At 45.6% G+C, this 19,665-nt stretch overlaps 2 protein-coding genes across 37 annotated transcripts in view; one reads left to right on the top strand and one right to left on the bottom strand.

Annotated features, from left to right (window-relative positions):
- Nucleotides 1-19,665, bottom strand: part of ANGEL1 (angel homolog 1) — a 50,543-nt gene that overhangs the window by 20,904 nt on the left and 9,974 nt on the right. For 3 of the 16 annotated variants that reach the window (XM_054666166.2, XM_054666165.2, XM_054666163.2), the window contains exons 1-4: nucleotides 5,704-5,861; nucleotides 2,023-2,607; nucleotides 886-1,112; nucleotides 397-466 (exon numbers count right to left, since the gene is read on the bottom strand). In XM_054666166.2, the coding sequence (XP_054522141.1) occupies nucleotides 397-466; nucleotides 886-1,112; nucleotides 2,023-2,607; nucleotides 5,704-5,767 (946 nt within the window). In that variant the 5' untranslated portion in view covers nucleotides 5,768-5,861. Of the gene's footprint in view, nucleotides 1-396; nucleotides 467-885; nucleotides 1,113-2,022; nucleotides 2,608-3,052; nucleotides 3,219-5,244; nucleotides 5,896-7,246; nucleotides 7,362-17,796; nucleotides 18,048-19,665 lie in introns of those variants that run through there. The other 13 variants (XM_054666162.2, XM_016926469.2, XM_063793778.1 and 10 more) reach the window with 12 other exon arrangements.
- The window catches only part of LRRC74A (leucine rich repeat containing 74A), a 43,854-nt gene continuing 42,229 nt past the window's right edge, over nucleotides 18,041-19,665 (top strand). For 8 of the 21 annotated variants that reach the window (XM_063793801.1, XM_063793800.1, XM_063793788.1 and 5 more), the window contains exon 1: nucleotides 18,041-18,454. Coding sequence is in view for 13 of the 21 variants with exons in the window: in XM_001163223.6 (XP_001163223.3) it covers nucleotides 18,216-18,303 (88 nt within the window). In the remaining 8 variants the exon portion in view is untranslated. The remainder of the gene's footprint in view (nucleotides 18,455-19,665) is intronic. The other 13 variants (XM_063793787.1, XM_063793797.1, XM_054666168.2 and 10 more) reach the window with 4 other exon arrangements.

Raw genomic sequence — 19,665 nt, forward strand, 5'->3', positions numbered from 1 at the left:
GGCAAGGAGGGAAGGGTGTGAAGCAATGTAACATGATAGAAAAGAGCACAGAATCTAGAGTCAGTCAAGCTGGATTCCTAGCTCCACATCTACTAGCTTTGTAGCTTTGTGATTCTGAGGAAGTCACACGAGTTTTCAGAACTTCAGTTTCCTCATCTGTAAAATGGGAATAATAACAGTCTCACCACATTGGTTACTTCAAGGATCAAATAGCAATGTATGTCAGAATTGCTATAAAACTGCAGAATTCTACTTTCTCAGGCACACATGGAAGGAGCTAGCTCACAGGTGAAACTGAGGGTTTACTAAGACAAAAGGAAAGGATGGGGTCTTCAGGAGAGAGTAGACAAGTCTGTGGAAAGAAAAGCTGGCAAGCATCCCAGGGAGCTGCATTACCCATCATTCGCAGAGAGGGTTCCAGCTGCTCCCAGTAATGATCTTCCTGGACTTCCTGGAGACACAGGATCTGGGAAATTGACAAGAAACCCAATCACTCCAGAGTGCTGGAATGTGACCCCCACCCTCTAGGAGCAGGTCCTGAGGCCAGGTGGGAAGCTGCTGGGTCACACTGAAACTTCCCAGAGTCACCAACAGCAAGAACAGGCCCAGACTTAAGCTGAAGAGATTAGAGATGTGCACTGGATTTTCCTGCTCCTTGAATCCCTCAAGCCTCCCTTCCTGCATAAAGGTGCTGGAAAGTGCACATCTAGGGAGATTCTTCTCAGCATCTGCCAACAACTCACTGACACCAGGCAGGCAAGCTCCAGCCCTAGATAGGACTCCAATCATTTGAACAACTATGGGTTGAACTCATCTTCTAAGAGCACTGGGCAACAGCCCAGGTCCAGCAACAATGCAAGATGGCAATTCCCCCTCTTCACTCACATCGGGGTCCCAGTGCTGGAATTCCTGCATGAGGTTCACGAAGCGATAGTTCCAATTGAGGATGTCTGGATGGCAATGTAGATAGAGCTCTGAGCTCTGCTGCATCAGGTCCTGAGCCAGGATGTTATAAGACATCAGAGTGAACTGGAACTGAGGGCCATCTCCTGCCTTCAGGCCCTGAGCATCTGGCTGGGTGGAGAAATCCTCCCATTCTCGCCACAAAATTTCTGCAAAGGATTGGGAGAAGCACTCAATGGCAAGTATGAGTAATGCAGAGGTGCTGCCATCTCCACTCCTGACTCAGTAATATTATGCCTGAAGTTCCTTTTTCCATCTTCCCTGTCACCCATCCCTCTCTGTGGTGAATTGATTTCTATGGACATTCTTCAGATGACATGGTTAGCTCCACAAGGCCAGAGACAATCTTGGCCTGCTCACCACTACATCCCCAGCACCTAGCATCTAATAGATGCTCCATATATGGAAGCTGACACACTCTCATTTTTGATAAATCCATGAATCTCCGGAGAATCACTCAGATGAGTGTGCTTAACAGTCACCTGAGGTTAAAGACATTTCTAGAGTAATTGCAGCCCTAGGTGTTTTCTGACCCCTAAACCTGGAAGAGTCTGTGGGACTAGAAACTATGGTGTGTCCCCATCTCCCCTATGGCATGTGGCAGCATAGTGGATTTCAAATCTATTGACGCCATTCTTCAAATTTTAATGGACTCTCAATATACAACACAAATAAAACTGAGGTAATTGTGACTGAGACAGAGACTAGAGGCCCTGAGACCTCTCTATCCCTACCTCCAGAAAGCCCTAGGGTTACCACCAGAGAAATGACATTGTGGAGAATCAGAACTAGAGTATGCTTTCAGTTCTTCCCCTACCTGGCTTTATGACTTTAGTCATGTTCTACTACCTCTCCGCACTCTGATTATTTCACCTTTAAAACCATGGGGCTGGATGAGATGATCTGTAAGGACCCTCTAGATCTGACATGCCAAGATTCTTAGAAAAATAGAATGCAGTGGCAGAGCTCCCTACCATAGAATCTTCTCTTTAGCAATGGCTCTGCCCACACCTGAGACACCCTGTTCTCTTGGCTCACTCAACCAGTTGTCAGACTCACCATGATATGGTATTTCCACTGCGGGAGGCTGCAACTGCCCCAGGACCTCAAAGGGCCAGATGGAAGCCTCTTCCTGGGGCACAGGCTCAGGTGCTATGCTCCAGGCCAACACCGCTGGGTCCTCTTCCCACTGCTCTGTGGCCAGGGCACCCACTGGGAGGGCAGAACAGTCTGCATACTGGGGGTCCGACTGCATGGGGATAGCTGCCCACATGGAGCCCTCCACCCCCTCCACCTCCAGCAGTGGCTCCTCTCCTAGCATCTCAGGGAAAGGCTCGTCCAGGTTCTCTGCAGCCCGAAGGTCACTCAGCTGCCTGCTGGACCACCTGTCCTCTGAAGCAGCATTCTCTTCTCCAGGATTATCCATCAGAAGTGCCAGGCTGCTCTGGGCTAGTCCTTTATCTATAAGGGGCCCCTCACTTGCAGTTGAGAGCACCTGGCTCAACCCTTCTTCTCGCCACTGCTGCAGCAGGCCCTCACATTCCTCCTGGTCAGGGCCCCGAGGGGCCATGGCAAAGTCGCCCTCTACCTGGGGGGATGAGCTGTTCGCCAGAAGGACATTTTTTCGACATGTGAAGAAAGCATCTAGGAGGAAAGCCAAAATACCAGGTTATAAGACTGTCATCCAACCCACACTATTCTCCCAGCTAAAACATAAGCCCAATAAAAGCAAGACCCATATCCACCTTGCTCATCATTGTACCATCACTGAGCCTGCCCACCTTAATGCCTGATCATCATCATCATCATCAGGGCAAAGTATTCACTATGTGCCAGGCACTGTTCTTTACAAGTGTTGACTAATTTATATGGCAGGGATCTGATAAATATTCAGTGCATGAAAGAACAGCTGTCTCACATAATCTAGAACACAGATGGGCACATATACCCACACTCCTTTTACATGACTTAGTTAAGACTACCATTAACAAACTCTTTGGTTCTAAGAATCACATTACATTGCAACCAGCAACTGACTGTTAATCAGAACTGTGGGTTATGATCTAGCACCAAAATTAATAAAACTGACCTTGAACAATGCCCCTAGTCAGATGAAGTTACTCTTGACTGTAAAATGGGGACAAGAGGCCAGGCGTGGTGGCTCCCAGCACTTTGGGAGGCAGAGACAGAGGCAGCAGGATCACTTGAGGCCAGGAGTTAGAGACCAGCCTGGGCAACATAACGAAACTTCATCTCTACAAAAAATTAAAAATTAGCCAAGTACGGTGGCACATGCCCATAGTCCTAGCTACTTGGGAGGCTGAAATGAGAGGATTGCTTGAGCCCAGGTTGACGCTGCAGCGAGCTATGACTGCCCTTCTGCACTCCCGCCTGGGAGACAAAGTGAGACCTCATCTCAAAAAAAAAAAAAAAAAAAGAAAAGAAAAAAAATAAATTTTAAATTTAAAAAAATAGAGACAAGTTTGAACTAGATAATCTCTGAGCTTTTCTAGCTGTATAAATTCCCTAATCTATTAATGTATTCCAAAAGAAAAAGTCCTAAAGTAGACAGTCTCAAAAATCTATACAATTTACATCTTAGCAAGGGCCCTTAAGCCTTTTCTCAAAGCTACTTATTGTAATAAAATCTTCACAAACTTCATTATCTGCTTTCCCATTCCACAACACATCAGAGGCTATAAATTACAAGGTGCCAACAATCGACAGTAAGAGACAGCTGACATCTCTCTGATACTGCAGCCACCAATGACAGCCAACAGGCAAGAAAGAACGTGGGAAAAACTCTAAAATTAGAGCCCCCAAACTCTGAGCACAGTATTTTGGTGAGAGCAAACAACTCCTACACTCACACACTCAACCATTTATTTACAGCACAGGACGAGTAACATGCACGATGCTGGCCCTCAATCACTAGACTCATTTTATTGGCAATTTTTTTTTAAAGGGAAGAAACCTTAAAAGTGGCTCAAATATTGAAAGACGGTTCAAATATCTTGTTTGGGGTCTATGTATATTTATGTCCTTCTAAACAATGGTTTTAACCACGGTGATTTTGCCCTCGGAAGACATTTAGCAACGTTCAGAGACACTGTGGTTGTCACAACTGCAGCATTGCTACTGGCATCTAGTGGTTAGAGGACAGAGACGCTGCTGAACTTCCAACAATTCACGGGACAGACCCACAACAAATGATCCAAAACGTCAACAGTGCTGAGATTGAGAAACCCTGCTCTAAACCTATGTATGGGCTGGGTCGTTGAGCTTTAGCCTCAAGGACTTCCTGATTATCTGCCCCTTGAAATATCCTCTGTGTATACCAGATGGCAGAGGTTCTTTGGTTCATATGCACGAAGTTACTAGCTTTCAATTTTGGTAGATGTCTTTTGGTGGTGGTGGTGGTGGATTTTCAGCAGCAGAATGATTTTGTTTTTTAAAAATCTTATCTGGAAACCAAATATGCCAAGTAAATATAAGTGGGACTACTGTAATGTCTAGGTGGGGGGGGGGCCCTCCTCTGAGATCCCTAGAACTCTGCTGGTCTGGAAACCTCTGGACTAGTATACTGTATCACTAAGGCATTAGAAGAGCTCCAGGAAAAACAGCAACATAGTTAAAAGAATATGTTTAGTTCTCTGAAAACAATTACTTCTGTGGAGTTTCCCACATTCCTCAAAATATGGACACACAAGACATTCCTGAATTCACTGAGTGCCTACTATATACCAAGCAATGTGTTAACACCAGAGATACAGCGAACAAAATGGACGTGGCCCTGCGCTCCTGAAGTTTGCATTCTAATGGCAGATACACAGTAAAATTTAAAATATTTCTATATGAAATATATATTATCAATGACACACACATTGCGTACCAATTGTGTAAAGTTCCACAAAGGAAAACCACAGAATATACAATTGGAGCCCTCATTCCTAAGTACTTCTTGATCCTGTCCCATAAATGCGAGTTCCATGGGATCTCAGAAACTGATGGTCGCATAAAACCCTCCGTAATTTCAAAGCCCAGAAATAGAGAATGCAGACAAATTATGAAACAATAACGAAATAAACACCCCCTCTTTGAGGTATCGACTGGGCATCGCCCCCACCCCAGCACATCTCCCTCTAAACCGCCGGGAGTGGGGGCAGGAATGCTCCAAAGCTGAGATCTAAATGTGTCTCTGATTGAACGTCCGTTTTTCAACCAAAGACACCGGTGAGCGAGAGCTGCCAGGTGGCAGTGAAAGGCGAGTATGAAGTTAACCTGGGGAAGATCGGTGCGTCCAGTACTTCGGCCATAAACCTCCCAGAGCCGACCCGCCTCGCCCGCCGAGAATTTGGGCACTCGCCTAGGTCCGAGCTACTACCCCTTCCCGACCCCCCGGGGTGCTGACTTGGCCGACCCCACAATTTCTCTGCACCCCCAGGGCCAGGAAAGGGCCCTGCCCGTCCACAGCTCCTCTCCACCTTAACCGCGGCCGGACGCCATCTGACAACAGGCGGGAGGAGGGGCCGCCCACGAGGGACGTCGGCCAGGTCCAGGCCTCGTGGGGTCAGGAGGGGCCCGCGGGGCAGGGGCTCAGGACCGCCTCCCTACACCTCGGCACTGCCCGGGGCACGGTAGTCGTGAGGCCCGGCCAACCGCACGCCGCCCCAGGCCCGCGGAGCCCCGCAGAGGCGGGCCCTGGCCGGGCTCCTGTCTGTCGGTACGCCTGGCCGGTACCTGAGAGGGCGCGGAAGAGGCGCGTGGCCGGCAGCAGCAGGTAACACAAGCACGACGCGATCATGGCCGGCCGCCCGCGCCCGCCTCCGCTCCTCACTGCAGCCAGCAGGTCCTCCCTCAGCTCGGCCCCGCCCCCGGCCCGGTCCGGCCCACGTGGTGCCGCCGCCGCGCTTCAACAACAACTTTATTGGGAGCGCAGGTCTACGGGTGCGCACGCAGGAAGTGGGAGGAGCCGGTTCCCATGGCAACTAGCCTCCCCTAGCACCCGGCTGCCACCCAGGCGTCCCGAATTAAAATTGAGCGCCTCACTGGAGGCCCCATAGTGTTATTCAAAGGCCACAGTTTATTCCCACTTCTGCAGCTGACTAGGTGTCCACCTTGTTACCACACTATAGCCTCTCCGCCCCTCAGTTTCCTCACCTGTAAAATGAAGAGCTGGACTTTCTCTAAGGCTCCACTTAACCTTGACTTCTAGCCCTTCTCGACCCAGAAAGGAAGCGAGTTATTCCCCCATTTCCCCCGTTTTCCTGCCTCTACTTCCCTGTCTCAGATTCTAGGTCACAAATTGAGTCCTACCTTGCTTCAGGAAGTAAGATTTTGTCTCCTTCCCTACTTTCTAAACGGGCCTTCTTTTCCCTAATCTAGAAAAACAGGGTTTCCCATTGGTAAGGAAGTCAAGAAAGAAAGGAGAGAGGACAAAGAGAGGAGAGAGAGAAGGGAGAGAGGAGAGAGACAGAAGAGAGAAACTTCCACAAGGCCAGGGACCAGTTCTGGCTGGTTGTTTGCTCACCTTGAGGTATCTCTAATACAATCCAAGCACCTATTGTAACCAAGTACCCAGCTTGAAAGTTATATTCTTGTTATATTCTTTTATTTCTTTATTTTTGTTCAGTTAACCACTAGGCACCCCCCGACACCCCAGCACCCCCCATACACACTGTTAGCATATCTAATTGTATGTTTGCTTAAAAGTTCCAGAGACTAAATCTTGAAACAATATAGGCATCTGTGGAAATCTCCACCAGGAGATTGCTTCAAGGCTACAGTTAATTTATAACTCAGCCCAGCCCGAGATAATGCCAGCCCATTCACCAGATGGGCAGTAACTCAAGACAAGTCATCAGAACTCGTCATGAAGACCTGCACTGCCTCACCCCTTGCATACCCTCCATGCCAAAACTTCTTAAAGCCTCGCATTTTGCTTGGAAATGTGAAGCAGCTCCATTAAAGCAAAAGCCTGGATCGTTTTTCCCCACTGCTAGCTTTGGTTTATAATAAAGTCAGTCTCCTTCTACCATACCACGACCTTGCTCGTTGGTTTTGCAAGCGGCCGAATCTGCATTCGCTAGCACTACTAGCCACCACATAAGCCTTTACTGACTGGTTGAACAAAGCATATGTCACTAAATGAAGGCCAGTTCTGCCATCACTTCTGTGCCACCTGCGACCTCTTTGAGTCTCTCTTCCCCAGTCCCCCTCCCCCAATCTTCTACCCCAAACAGGCTCTGAAGGAGGGACTGGACAATGCACCCAGTTTCAGTACCCAGTGTCTGAGTTGCACGATTTCCAGTTTGTGGCTGGAGCCTTGGTTGTTCAGGGAAGACTTCTGGGGAGTCACCAGATCCTGGACCAGCTGGGTACATCATAACACTGAAAGGCTAATAGGAGGAAGAAGGAGAGAGTTAGTATTGTGGCCTTCCCACTACTTACCCTTAGTTCTAGAGGTGGCAATGTCTGCCTGCCTTCAGGCAACAGCACTTATCCCTTTGTTTGAGATGAAACAGAGGCCCAGCAATCTGAAGGTTGGGAAGCTGCTTAGAAATTAGTGCACAAATGGTGGATCTACCAAAGGCGCTCCCGAGGTCAGGCCCCCTCCTTTGATGTAGCTTAAGTAAAACCCTCCTTGTACCCTCCTTCCATTTTGTACCATGAGTTATCCAGAAGTCCAAGTTCCAAATCAGATCCTAATCAAGGGTAATGGTTCCCTTATCTCCACTGGGAAAATGCTTTCAAAATACAAATTTCTAGGCCCTACTCCCAGAGTTCTGATTTAGCAGCCCTGGAATGAGGCCCTTAAACACTTACTTATTCCAATGCACGGTTTGGGAACCTCTGCTAAAGGATCCAGTCTCAACTGGGCTGTTCAGTGCACACGTGTGGGCACAATGTGTCAGCCCAACTGATCTATGTTCTTTCAGAGGCTTTTTCTGCGGCCAGTTAAGTGAGGCTTCCCTCTTTTTGTTTCCTGGTCCATAATCAGCCGTGTTGGAAGGTGTAGGGTGATATGAGGATCACAAGCTTTGGAGTTAGACCACCTGAGTTGAAATCCTGGCTCTGCCACTTTTTGCCTGTGGAATCTCTCAGGTTGCCTAAGCTCTTGGGGCCTCAGTTTCCTCATTGTGCCTGACCCAGCATAAACTCTCAATGTTTACTATTGCATTTTTGGATTTGGGCAGAAAAGCAGCTCCAGACGTGGCTGATGTAGGATCTTCTTCCACAATTTCTGGCTAAAATAGAGCTCCTGCCCTCCAAATTGTAATGAGTATTACTAAGCAAGCCAATAACTACAGGTTCCAGGGAGACTTGGCCGAAGGAGTGGAGCCTTAGGCTTCCCCAGTCAGAGGAAAATTACAAGTGCAATCTGCACAGTCTCCAGCCTCATTATTTCAGAAATATCCCAAGAAGAGAGACGATTCCCTCAATTCATTCCAGCTGTGCTAACAATGAAGACAAGTATGAGCACCGGCATCCATCACTACCATGGTTTCCAGGGTGCAGAACCTATGTAATGGAGCAAGTGGGAGGTTTTGCAATACTTTGAGAGACTTAAGATGCTCTCTTAAAGGGACATTTCCAGTCTATAAGAAATTTAAGCCCTTGAGGGCTAAAATTTTACTTATGACAACAAATATATGTGGAATTCCAACAGAGTGGCTGCATTTATTAACTTATTGGTTGAACATGTGCAAATATTGGGGCGGCATAGTGCTTTCTTCAGGATCACAGAGGCTACCAACCAACGCCTGGGACAGTGCTGCCCAAAAGAAATATATTGTGAACCACACATGCAATTTAAAATTTTCTAGTAGCCTCATGTAAAAAGTAAAAATAAATCAATTGATAAAGCAAGTGAAATTAATATAATAATATTTTATTTTACCCCATAGATCCAAAAATTTTGTATTTTAACTTGTAATCAATAGTTCAAGATGAGATATTTTATGTTCTTTTTTTGTACGAAGTCTTCAAAATCCAGTGTGTATTTTACTTGGACATCACATCTGAATTTGGACTAGCCGTATTTCAGGTTCTGAATACTGCAAGGAGCTAATAGCTACCGTACTGAACATGGGCTGTTCTGGAGAGTGCAAACAGCTTCTCAGATAGGATAGGCTGAAAAGATTTGCTCATCTTCAACTCTTATGACAACCTGAGGCCTCTACACTCCTAGTAATCTGCCTTCTCTGAGCCTGATGTTTTCTTTGGGAATCTCAAGATTTATGACTAGGCATTCCCAGAATGTGCCAGATTAGTCTGAATCAATGCATTCATTTGCTCACTTATTCACTGATTCGTGCATCCATGTGTTCATTAGAGATTTATCAGGCAGTCATCAAGGTTTACCCCAACCTCACCCTTGACTTTTCTTGACCTCATGCCCACTCCCCGATTCCTTGAAACTTCAGCCCTGGACTCACAGTCTTCTTCCCTACCTCTAGTCCTCCTGTCACCAGTGTGGATGAGCCATCCTAACCCCTGGAAGCTCATTGCCATGACCTCCTCAATGACCTTCATTTCCATGTGCTTCAGACACTCCCTTCCCTGGCTGCACCTTGGATATGTCATTACTGGGCACTGTTTCTCCTCTGAAATCATAAATTCACACACCCACTCTGATGGCATGGCTTTTTCATGGCTTTCTGCCTCTCCCACTTCTACTTCATCTTTTCTTTTAACTCCATCAAACCCTTGATTTCTCTAGTCTGTCCTTCTCAAGCTTTCCCTCAGTCATCATTTCTTTCCCTATCCAACATGGAATTCCCATGACCCCTCTTTCAAATCACTCTTCCCAATATCGTCAACTCTCCTGCCCACTGTTCTTAGATTATATCTGCATGGGTCAGTAAAACTATTCTTCTTGGCTCTTACATCTGGGCTGCTGAGCAACAATGAATAAAATTACCAACCCCAAAGATTGAGGCCATTAGTGTGCTAGTCTCCAACCTCTCTTCTGCTCGCAACCCTCCCCAGCAATTCTATGCTCTTTAATTAGCTTTCTCTCCCATTCTCACAATGATCATTCTTCTCAAACTTTCTGCCCTATTGCCTCCCTTCTTGCTCTTAGGAGATTATCTCCCCATCAACTTTAGAGAAAAAAATAGAGCCACCAAGTGTAAATTCTCTACTCCCTGTTGCCACAACAATGCATTGACCAGCATCTCTAACCACCTTTTCCTCTTCTCCCAACACAGCAGTTGGCACTTCCACCATGCTCCGGACCCCCTCCCCCTTCCTCTGAGATGATGTTCCTTCTACTAACCCTCTCCTTTCCTTCACTGACCCCTTGTCATCAACATTTAAGCATGCTCAAATCACTCCTGTCAAGAAGCCCTCCTTCAGTGCCAGGTCCCCTCCAGCTAGCCCCTGCGTTCCCACCTCTCACAGCCAATCTTCTTGCAAGAGTTGTCTGCAGCTGCTGTCTACAATTCCTCACTCTTATTCATGCTCATTCCACTGAGATATAGCTTCCACCACCATTACACCACCAAAACTCCCTCCTCACTGTTCCTGATGCTTTCCTTGTTGAGGATAGTAGGGTCCTGCAGAAAGAACACGCCCTAGGCATTATTATTTCTTGAATATTCTGTAATTTTGCATAACTTCCCCCTTCTTGTAAGATTCTCTTCCCTTGGTTTCTGTGACATTCTTGTTTTCCGCTTGTCTTGGTGGATGTCCTATCCTTGTGTCCTTCACTTCTGTTCCTCTCACCACCACCCTTTTCCTGATGATGTTCCTAGGATTTCTCCTTTGGCCTCTCCCCTCCTCTTACTCCACTGCCCCTTCTTGAGAAAGTCTCACCACTCCAATGGCTTCAAATACCATCCATATGCTGACAACTCACACATCTACATTTTTAACCCAAATCCTTTTCCTGGGTCACAGACCCATAAATCTTTTTGCTTGTGGACCTCTCCCAGTGGGCACTCCAGCGGCAACTCAAAGACTCAACCCAGCCAAAGCTGTACTCATCACCTCCCCGCCACCATCCTCCAAAAGACCCCTGCCCCAGCTCCTTTGTTCTCTCCTTTAGGAGTGGCACAGCCATGTACTGAGCTATCCTGGCCCCCGCTTTTTTCTTCTCTGCTTTCTCTTATATATCTGATTGATTCCCAGATCCTTGTGGTTTGGCCTTCTTTGTATTTATTCAATGGGTCCACTTCCTCCAGCCACTCCTGACTAGTGTTGATCCTCCCCTACCTCGATCCATTTTCCACACTGTAGCCAGAGCAATCTTTCCACTGTGTGAATCGTATCAGGTCACTGCTCCCTAAGACCTTTTACTGCAAACTCCCACTGTCCTCAAAATGTCAGCCAAGCTCCTTGGATTAACTGTACAGTCAATGCACCTCCCACCCCTAACTGCTTTCAGACCCACCTCTCAGTACCATGATGGCTTACCTCACAAACCAGTAGTTCAAAAGCAGAACAGTTTAATCAGAGGGTACAGCACATGCTGGTTATGTGGTTTCTGAAATACTAGCCCCACAACAAAATTGAAAAGATACAAATTCAGCTGATTTTCAACAGTGGTCAAAAGACAATTAAATGGCAAAAGAATAGTCTTTTTAATAAATGGCGATGGAACAATTGAACATCCACCTGTGAAACAAATGAATCTCAACCTATAACTTCACACCTTATACAAAAACTAGCTCAAAATGGGTCACAGGAAAAGTTCTGGAAATAGATGGGGGTGATGGTTGCACAACATTGTGCATATACTTAAACTCACTGAATTGTACACTTTAAAATGTTAAATTTAATGGTTAAAATGGCAAATTTTATCATGCATATTTCACCACAATAAAAAAATTAAATGGATCATAAACCTAAATGCAAAAGCCAAAACTATAAAACTTCTAGAACAAAACAGGAGAAAATCCGCATGACCTTGGGATAGGCAAATAATTTTTAGATATGACACCAAAAATGTGATCCATAATAGGAAAAAAAAGATAATATTTGTATAATTTTGACAAAATTTGGCTTTATTAAAATTAAAACTTTTACTCTGTGAAAGACATTGTTAAGCGAATGAGAAGACAAGCCACAGACTGAGAGAAAACATTTGCAAATCCCATTTCTGACAAAAGACTTATTTCCAGAATATATCAAGAATTTGCCAAACTCAGCAATAAAAAAATAAACAACCCAACTTAAAACGAGCAAAAGGGCCAGGCGCAGTGGCTCACACCTGTAATCCCAGCACTTTAGGAGGCTGAGGCGGGCAGACCACCTGAGGTCGGGAGTTCGAGACCAGCCTGACCAACATGGAGAAACCCCATCTCTACTAAAAATACAAAATTAGCCAGGCGTGGTGGTGCATGCCTGTAATCCCAGCTACTCAGGAGGCTGAGGCAGGAGAATTGCTTGAACCCAGGAGGTGGAGGTTGTGGTGAGCCAAGATCACACCATTGCACTCTAGCCTGGGCAACAAGAGCGAAATTCCATCTCAAAAAAAATAGTAAATAAAATGAAGTGAGCAAAAGATCTGAACAAAGAACAAAGGAAATATATAAATGGCAAATAAGCATGCGAAAGGATGCTCAACATCATTAATCATTGGGGAAATGCAAATTAAAACCATCATGAAATACCACTACACACTTACTAGAATGGAAGAACAAAACCAAAAACTGGAAATGGTAAATATTGGCAAGGATGTGGAGCAACTGATGCTGTCATACATTCCTGGTGGGAATTCAAAATGGGCATACACGTTTGGGCACAGTGGTTCACTCCTATAATCCCAGCACTTTGGGAGGCTGAAGCGGGTGGATCACCTGAGGTCAGGAGTTCAAGACCAGCCTGGCCAACATGGTGAAACCCTGTCTCTACTAAAAATACAAAAATTAGCCAGGCATGGTGGCACACACCTGTAATCCCAGCTACTCAGGAGGCTAAGGCAGGAGAATCGCCTGAATCCGGGAGGCGGAGGTTGCAGTGAACCAAGATTGCACTACTGCACTCTAGCCTAGGCGACAGAGCAAGACTCTGTCTCAAAAAAAAAAAAAAGAAAAAAAGAAAAGGAAAGAAATGAGTCCACAGCAATCCCACTCCTAAGTATTTACTCAAGAGAGAAGAAAGCTCATGTTCACACAAAAACCTGCACATGAATGTTGATAGCCATTTTATTCATAATCACCAAAAAAGTGGAAAATATGAAGATGTCTTTCAGCAGGTGAATGCATAAGCAAAGTGTGGTACATCTCTGTAACAGACTATTACTCTGCCATAAAAAGGAACTCTGCAGCAACATGGATGACTCTTAAATGCATTTTGTTAAATGAAAGAAACTAGTTCAAAAAACTACACATTGTATGGCCTCATTAATATAATTTAGGAAAGGCAAAACTATTAGGATAGAAAAGAGAAGGCTGGTTTCCAGCAGACAGGGAGGGACGAGGGGTAAAGGAGGCAGCATGAGAGGCTGTTGAGGGTGATGGAACTCTTTTGAATTGGACTGTGGTGGTGGATATATGACTTCATGGATTTGTCAAAACATGTAGAACTGTACACCACAAAGAATGAATTCTGCCATATATCAGCCACAATAAAATCAACCAGGATATGTGGGGAAAGATGAAATGCAGACTCTGACAAATGAATCTAACTGTATTACAAGTGAATTAAATAACCCACTGAAGGGGGTGGGAAGAAAGAGTTGACCTAAATAACTGGGGAAAAAAGTATTTTGACTGGCTACCATAAGGATAAACAACCACAACTTATATACTGACACCATGCTCTAGTTAGTAAATTTGTTTCTAGGACTATGGCTTAGCAATTCCGAAACTAATTATGTATATATATTAGAGATGAACAAATAAGCAGATATACGGTAGAAAACAAGAGCCAGGTTTCTGGCCAGGAGAAAGAAATGACAAATATGAAAAAGGAGAAGGCATGAATGAGTCATGTAGTGCTAGGCTGGGGATCGAGGCATCATTATAGATGGTTTTTGTTCAATGTACATATATAGATAGACTGGTATGGAAATAAATATATATGTATGTTATGGGTGGGTTAGTTTACATGCACATACACACATTTCCTAGCTCTATTCACCAAAAAGTCTAGAAGTAGTGATACCCACATGGTGATGAATGCACAAGCTCCCAGATCTAGGTTTCCAAATATAATTCTCCTTGGAGAGATAACTTCTTCCTTTTTTTTTTTGAGACAAAGTCTCACTGTCACCCAGGCTAGAGTGCCATGGAAAGATCTCTGCTCATTGCAACCTCCACCTCCTGGGTTCAACTGATTCTTGTGCTTCAGCCTCTTGAGTAGCTGGGACTACAGGCACGTGCCACCACAACTAGCTAAGATAGGGTTTTGCCATGTTGGCCAGGCTGGTCTCGAACTCCTGACCTCAGGTGATCCTCCCGCCTCAGCCTTCCAAAGTTCTGGGATTACAGGCATGCGCCACTGCGCCTGCTCAGAAAAGTAATTTCTGTGACTCCAGAGAGTGAGGAAGGGCTCAAAAAAAGGGGGAGGAGGATGTCAAAAGGGAGCAGGAGCCCACCTGAAGGAACTCTCAATGGCCAAAGTTGGAACTTGAACAGTAAAATAAATGATAGTATTGTATTGTAACCCAAGGAATAAAATAAACCTGAGTCCCTATAGATACAAACAACTGAATAAACAAGTGGCAGAGAGGGACAACTCCTATAGAAAAATTCCAGTTGATAAATGCAAAAGGATTGCGAATACAGAAAATCACCATGAGAACACCACAGTAATTGTTGAGGCACGATCCATTAATAGATGCTAACATTAGTGGGCAAAAATTTAAGCAGAAAGAGGATATTTGCAGAGTCTTGAAGTATCTAAGTCTGTATTCTGTAAAAAAGGAAAAATAGCAACTTTACTGTAGCAAAAGCTGGCAGATACCAACTTGACCAAGTGATCAATATAATACATCTTGACATCACGTACTGCTGACACACACCAAGAAGGGTACATCAACTATGTGGCACCCTTCCCAATAATCATGACAAAAACATCAGCCAAACCAAAACTGGGGACATTCTAAATATCTGACCAGTACTCTTTGAAAGTGTCAAGGTCATGAAAGACAAAGAAAGACTAAGGAAATGTCACAGGTTGGAGGAGATCAACAGAGCCACAATAACGAATGTAATATGGCATCCTGGCACCAAAAAAGGACATTAATGGGAAAACTAGTAAAATCCAAATATAGTCTGTAGTTTAATTAATAGCATTGTACTGATACTAACTTAGTTTTGATCATTTTTCCATGGTTATAGACGTTAACATAAGGTGAAGCTGAGTGAAGAGTAAATGGGAACTCTGTTATATTTGTAATTCTGTTATCTAAAATTATTTCAAAATAAAAAGATTAATTTAAAAAAATGTGCCTGGGGTCGGGCATGGTGGCTCACACCTGTAACCCCAGCACTTTGGGAGGCTGAGGCGGGCATATCACCTGAGGTTGGGAGTTCGAGACCAGCCTGACCAACATGAAGAAACCCCATCTCTACTAAAAATACAAAATTAGCCAGATGTGGTGGTGCATGCTGGTAATCCCAGCTACACAGGAGGCTGAGGCAGGAGAATCGCTTGAACCCGGGAGGCAGAGGTTGCGGTGAGCCAAGATCGTGCCATTGCACTCCAGCATGGGCAATAAAACGAAAGTCTGTCTCAAAAAAAAAAATAAAAAGTGGCTGGGCACAGTGGCTTACGCCTGTAATCCTAGCACTTTGGAAGGTTGAGGCTGGCGGATCACTTGACCAGCCTGGCCAATATGGTGAAACCCTGTCTCTACTAAAAATATGAAAAATTAGCCAGACGTGGTGGTATGCGCCTGTAATCCCAGCTACTTGGGAGGCTGAGGCAGGATAATTGCTTGAACTTAGGAGGCAGAGGTTGCAGTGAGCCAAGATCATGCCATTGCACTCCAGCCTGGGCAACAGACAGAGCAAGACTCCATCTCAAAAAAAAAAAAAAAAAAAAAAGGATACCCTTTAATAATACAGAAATTTTCAAAAATAATAACTTATAAAAAGAGTTTACAGGTATTACATTTCAGGGTTTTTAAAAAATACACATTTTTGGCCGGGTGTGGTGGCTCACACCTGTAATCCCAGCACTTTGGGAGGCCGAGGCAGGCGGATTACGAGGTCCGGAGATCGACACCATCCTGGCTAACACAGTGAAACCCTGTCTCTACTAAAAATACAAAAAATTAGCTGGGCGTGGTAGCGCATGCCTGTAGTCCCAGCTACTTAGGAGGCTGAGGCAGGAGAATGGCATGAACCCGGGAGGCGGAGCTTGCAGTGAGCTGAGATTGCGCCACTGCAATCCAGCCTGGGCAACAGAGCGAGACTCCATCTCAAAAAAAGAAAAAAAAATTTAAAAAAATTATGGTCCTTAAACATTTTTATTTTTTCCAGAATTGACTATTATGCAAAAAATATTGCTGTCAACCATTCTAAAGAAAATATCTGATGATGTCACTCTCCTGTTCAAAAATCTTCATTGTCTCCCTATTGCCTTTTAATTGCATTCCGATCTCACCCTGAAGCTGCCCTGGCCCTGGTGGCCTCCCCTTCTGCTACTCTCTTCACAGCCTGCACTCCTACGCGGGGATCTGCTGCCTTCCTTCATCCTGACCTCCTGGAAATGCCTTTTCCCCAGACTCTACTTGTCCAGAGCCCAAGCAAGTTCCCCAATATGAAGAAACCTCACCCTCCCCTGAACTCCCAGCGCATTTCCCCAAAGACCCTTCTCAGTTTCCCTGCTGCTGTTGGATCCAGGCTGGTGGTGCCTCTATCCAGTGGCTTAGTTGGAGCACCTACCTCTAGATTTTCTCACTCACCCTTCAGTACCTGAGACCAGATGGTGCCGTCCGAGTAGAGCACCCAGAGCCCTAGACCAGGACACACATGCTCTCTGATCCCTCTTTCTCCCCCTTAATGCTTCCTTATCCTCTACAATAGTGTGGGCCAGCCAGATGCCCTGAGGATCACCAGGACTCATGTCTACCTGATCATCCTAGGAGCTGATCACTCTCCCTGGACTGTCTGGTATTTCTTTAGAAGGACCACATGAGATTGGGCCACCAGAATGGTGCTGCCATGCCGATTTAGGGTGACTCAAATTGTTTATACAAGCAAGAACTCTGCCAAAAATATTTGCCCAGGACCCTCACCCTAGGGTGGCCCTGTCAATTCCTATTATGCATTGCACATGCCTTAAAAGGGTCCTGTCTTAATCATGTCTGCATCCCTTCCCCACAGTGGTGCCTATTTTAGCGCCCGTACGTAATAGAGACTCAATAAGTATTTCTCAGCATGAATGCTTGAAGGAATAAGTAACATCTCAGGCATACATATTTCTTCTGATCCATGGTTCTAATCATGTTTTCCCTGCACACATTTCTAGATCTTCCTCATTCTGAGTAGCAAAAAAAAAAAAAAGGAATTTTCACATCCTCAAACCCTCCAGTCACTGACTTGACCGTTGATGTCCTGAAAACTTATCAAGAAAGAACAAATGTGCCTCCAGATTCTCCCGAAACCAAACTGCAACTGGACTTCAACTCCAACACATGTGAGAATGGCCGAGTGTGGGAATGCTAGTTGAACGGTCTCAAGGTAGGCAGCCCCATAGTTTGGATTGAACAATGCTTTGGCTGCAACAAACTGTAGTGATAGAACATATGTTCATTGCGCTGTGCTTTTGATCTTCAGCTCCAAGGTTAAGATGCTCTCCCACGGGGAAAAGAAAAAAGGAAGAAGAGCTGGACAGAAGAAAACTGACTTCACCCGTCACTGAAATACTTCATACCTGAAGCACAGCTCTCTTGCGAGAAGAACATGATGGCAGCTCTTCACAGTCACCTAATTAAGGGGCTTGGGTTGGGTCCTGACTCAGAGGGAAATACAACACCACTGAGAGGAACCCCCCACAGCACCTGAGCACTCACAGCCAAGCCTGGGCTTGGCCCCAGTAGACATATGAGAACAGGTGCCTGCCAGAACCACCCAGAGGGCGGGAAGCCTGGTGTTGCCAGGTCCACCATGTGAATCACAATGACTGCATGAGGTCACAGAATGTTGAAGATGAAATGAAAGTGGCTCCTGAGTCACAAAGTCACAGGCGGGTGGGGATCCTTTCGACAGGGCTCCCAGCAATAGAGCAGTCCCACTCTCCCAGATGAGCTGGAGAAGTAGCTACCTCTCCCAGACAGAGTTGGGGTCAAATTCATGCACATCCAGTTCCCATCAAAGCCCACTCTTCCCAGGGCTTGCTGGGAGGGAAGGATAACTGCAGGCTCCCCTGGGATGCCCCCACGTGAGGGAAGTTCACAGAGTTTGAGACAGAGGTGAATGGACAGGTGTGCTTCTTAGGGAAGCAGTCGAGAGGTGGCAAGAAGTTGGCAGCTGCACTCAAGAGGGTCCTGGCACCATGGACAATGACAAGCCTCTTCAGCCTGAGACAGAAGGTGAAAGGGCATCCCATCTCTCACCACTCAGGCCCGTCCCCGCTGCCTCAGTACAACACCTAGTGATCACAGGACCCTGAAGCCCACTTCTTTCCTCACCTGGGACCCTCTAGAAGTAGGATGATTTGTTATACTGACTGGGGTTCAGGGCTTGGCAAACAGGAAGAATTGGCTGCAGTGCTATGCCACAACTACCTCATACTGGCTCTAGCCAGCTTTAATTTTTATTGTGTGGGCCAGTTGATACCATATTTATAGTTTGAAATCAGTCACATTGGGAATATTTACACCACATGAATTGGCTAACACTATAAATCAGGATGTTTTTGGTGTTGTTTGTTTTTTTTCCTGGAGAATCAATTGTTAAAATTTACCAGCATTCTACTGGTTGAATGGAATTCTAAATTGTTTGACAAGGAAATTAACACTCAGAAATTCATCACTTTTCTAAGGGCACTCAGCAGTCTAACAGCCAAGCTGTTGTCTGTCTTCTAACTACCAGGCCACTGCTACCTGCACTGTGTATCCCAGACAGTCTGGGAGATAAATGTTGGAACCTGGGTCTATGGACAAGGATTAAGAAAGACCTGCATGGACTCATTAGGAACCCCACCATCCTAGAATCTGGGTGGTCAAAACTTGGGACCCCTGCCACAAATGCTCAGCCCACCCAATGAGTAGGTTGGCTAAATTCTGACAGGTCATTCAGAGGCATGGCATGGCTTCTTGAAACTACTGAGTCCTGCCAATGCCTAAGGATTTAGCTCTGGATTTTATGTGTGGCTTCCAGAAGCCCATGGCTTTCAGGAGCCTATGGCTGATCCCAGGTCAATGGCCCAGAGGTGGTAAAACCACATCTAGCAAGTGCAGAGGACTGGTGTGAGGGGAGCTCTGTTCCCAGAAATGAATATGATTAATTCATTACTATGAATTAATCATAGTAATTCATTTCGACCCAAGGGAGATTTTCAAGCCCCTCCTTCTTCCTAATCACAAATCAATGTTAGATTGGAAGGAAGAGAAGCTAAGTCAAATTCTTAGGAATCAAGTTCTCTCTCTTGCTCTCTGGAACTGCTCCTGGTCCATTTTATTTTCTATTTGACCTAAGTTGTCACCTCCCCTGCCCTGCCCTGCCCCTTATACTCCCTGGCACCATTTGTGCCTGACAATAAGGAAGCCTATGTATCGGGACCCACCCTTTCACCTGAAAG

The sequence above is a fragment of the Pan troglodytes genome, chromosome 15 (genome assembly GCF_028858775.2).
Source record: "Pan troglodytes isolate AG18354 chromosome 15, NHGRI_mPanTro3-v2.0_pri, whole genome shotgun sequence".
NCBI lineage: Eukaryota > Metazoa > Chordata > Mammalia > Primates > Hominidae > Pan > Pan troglodytes.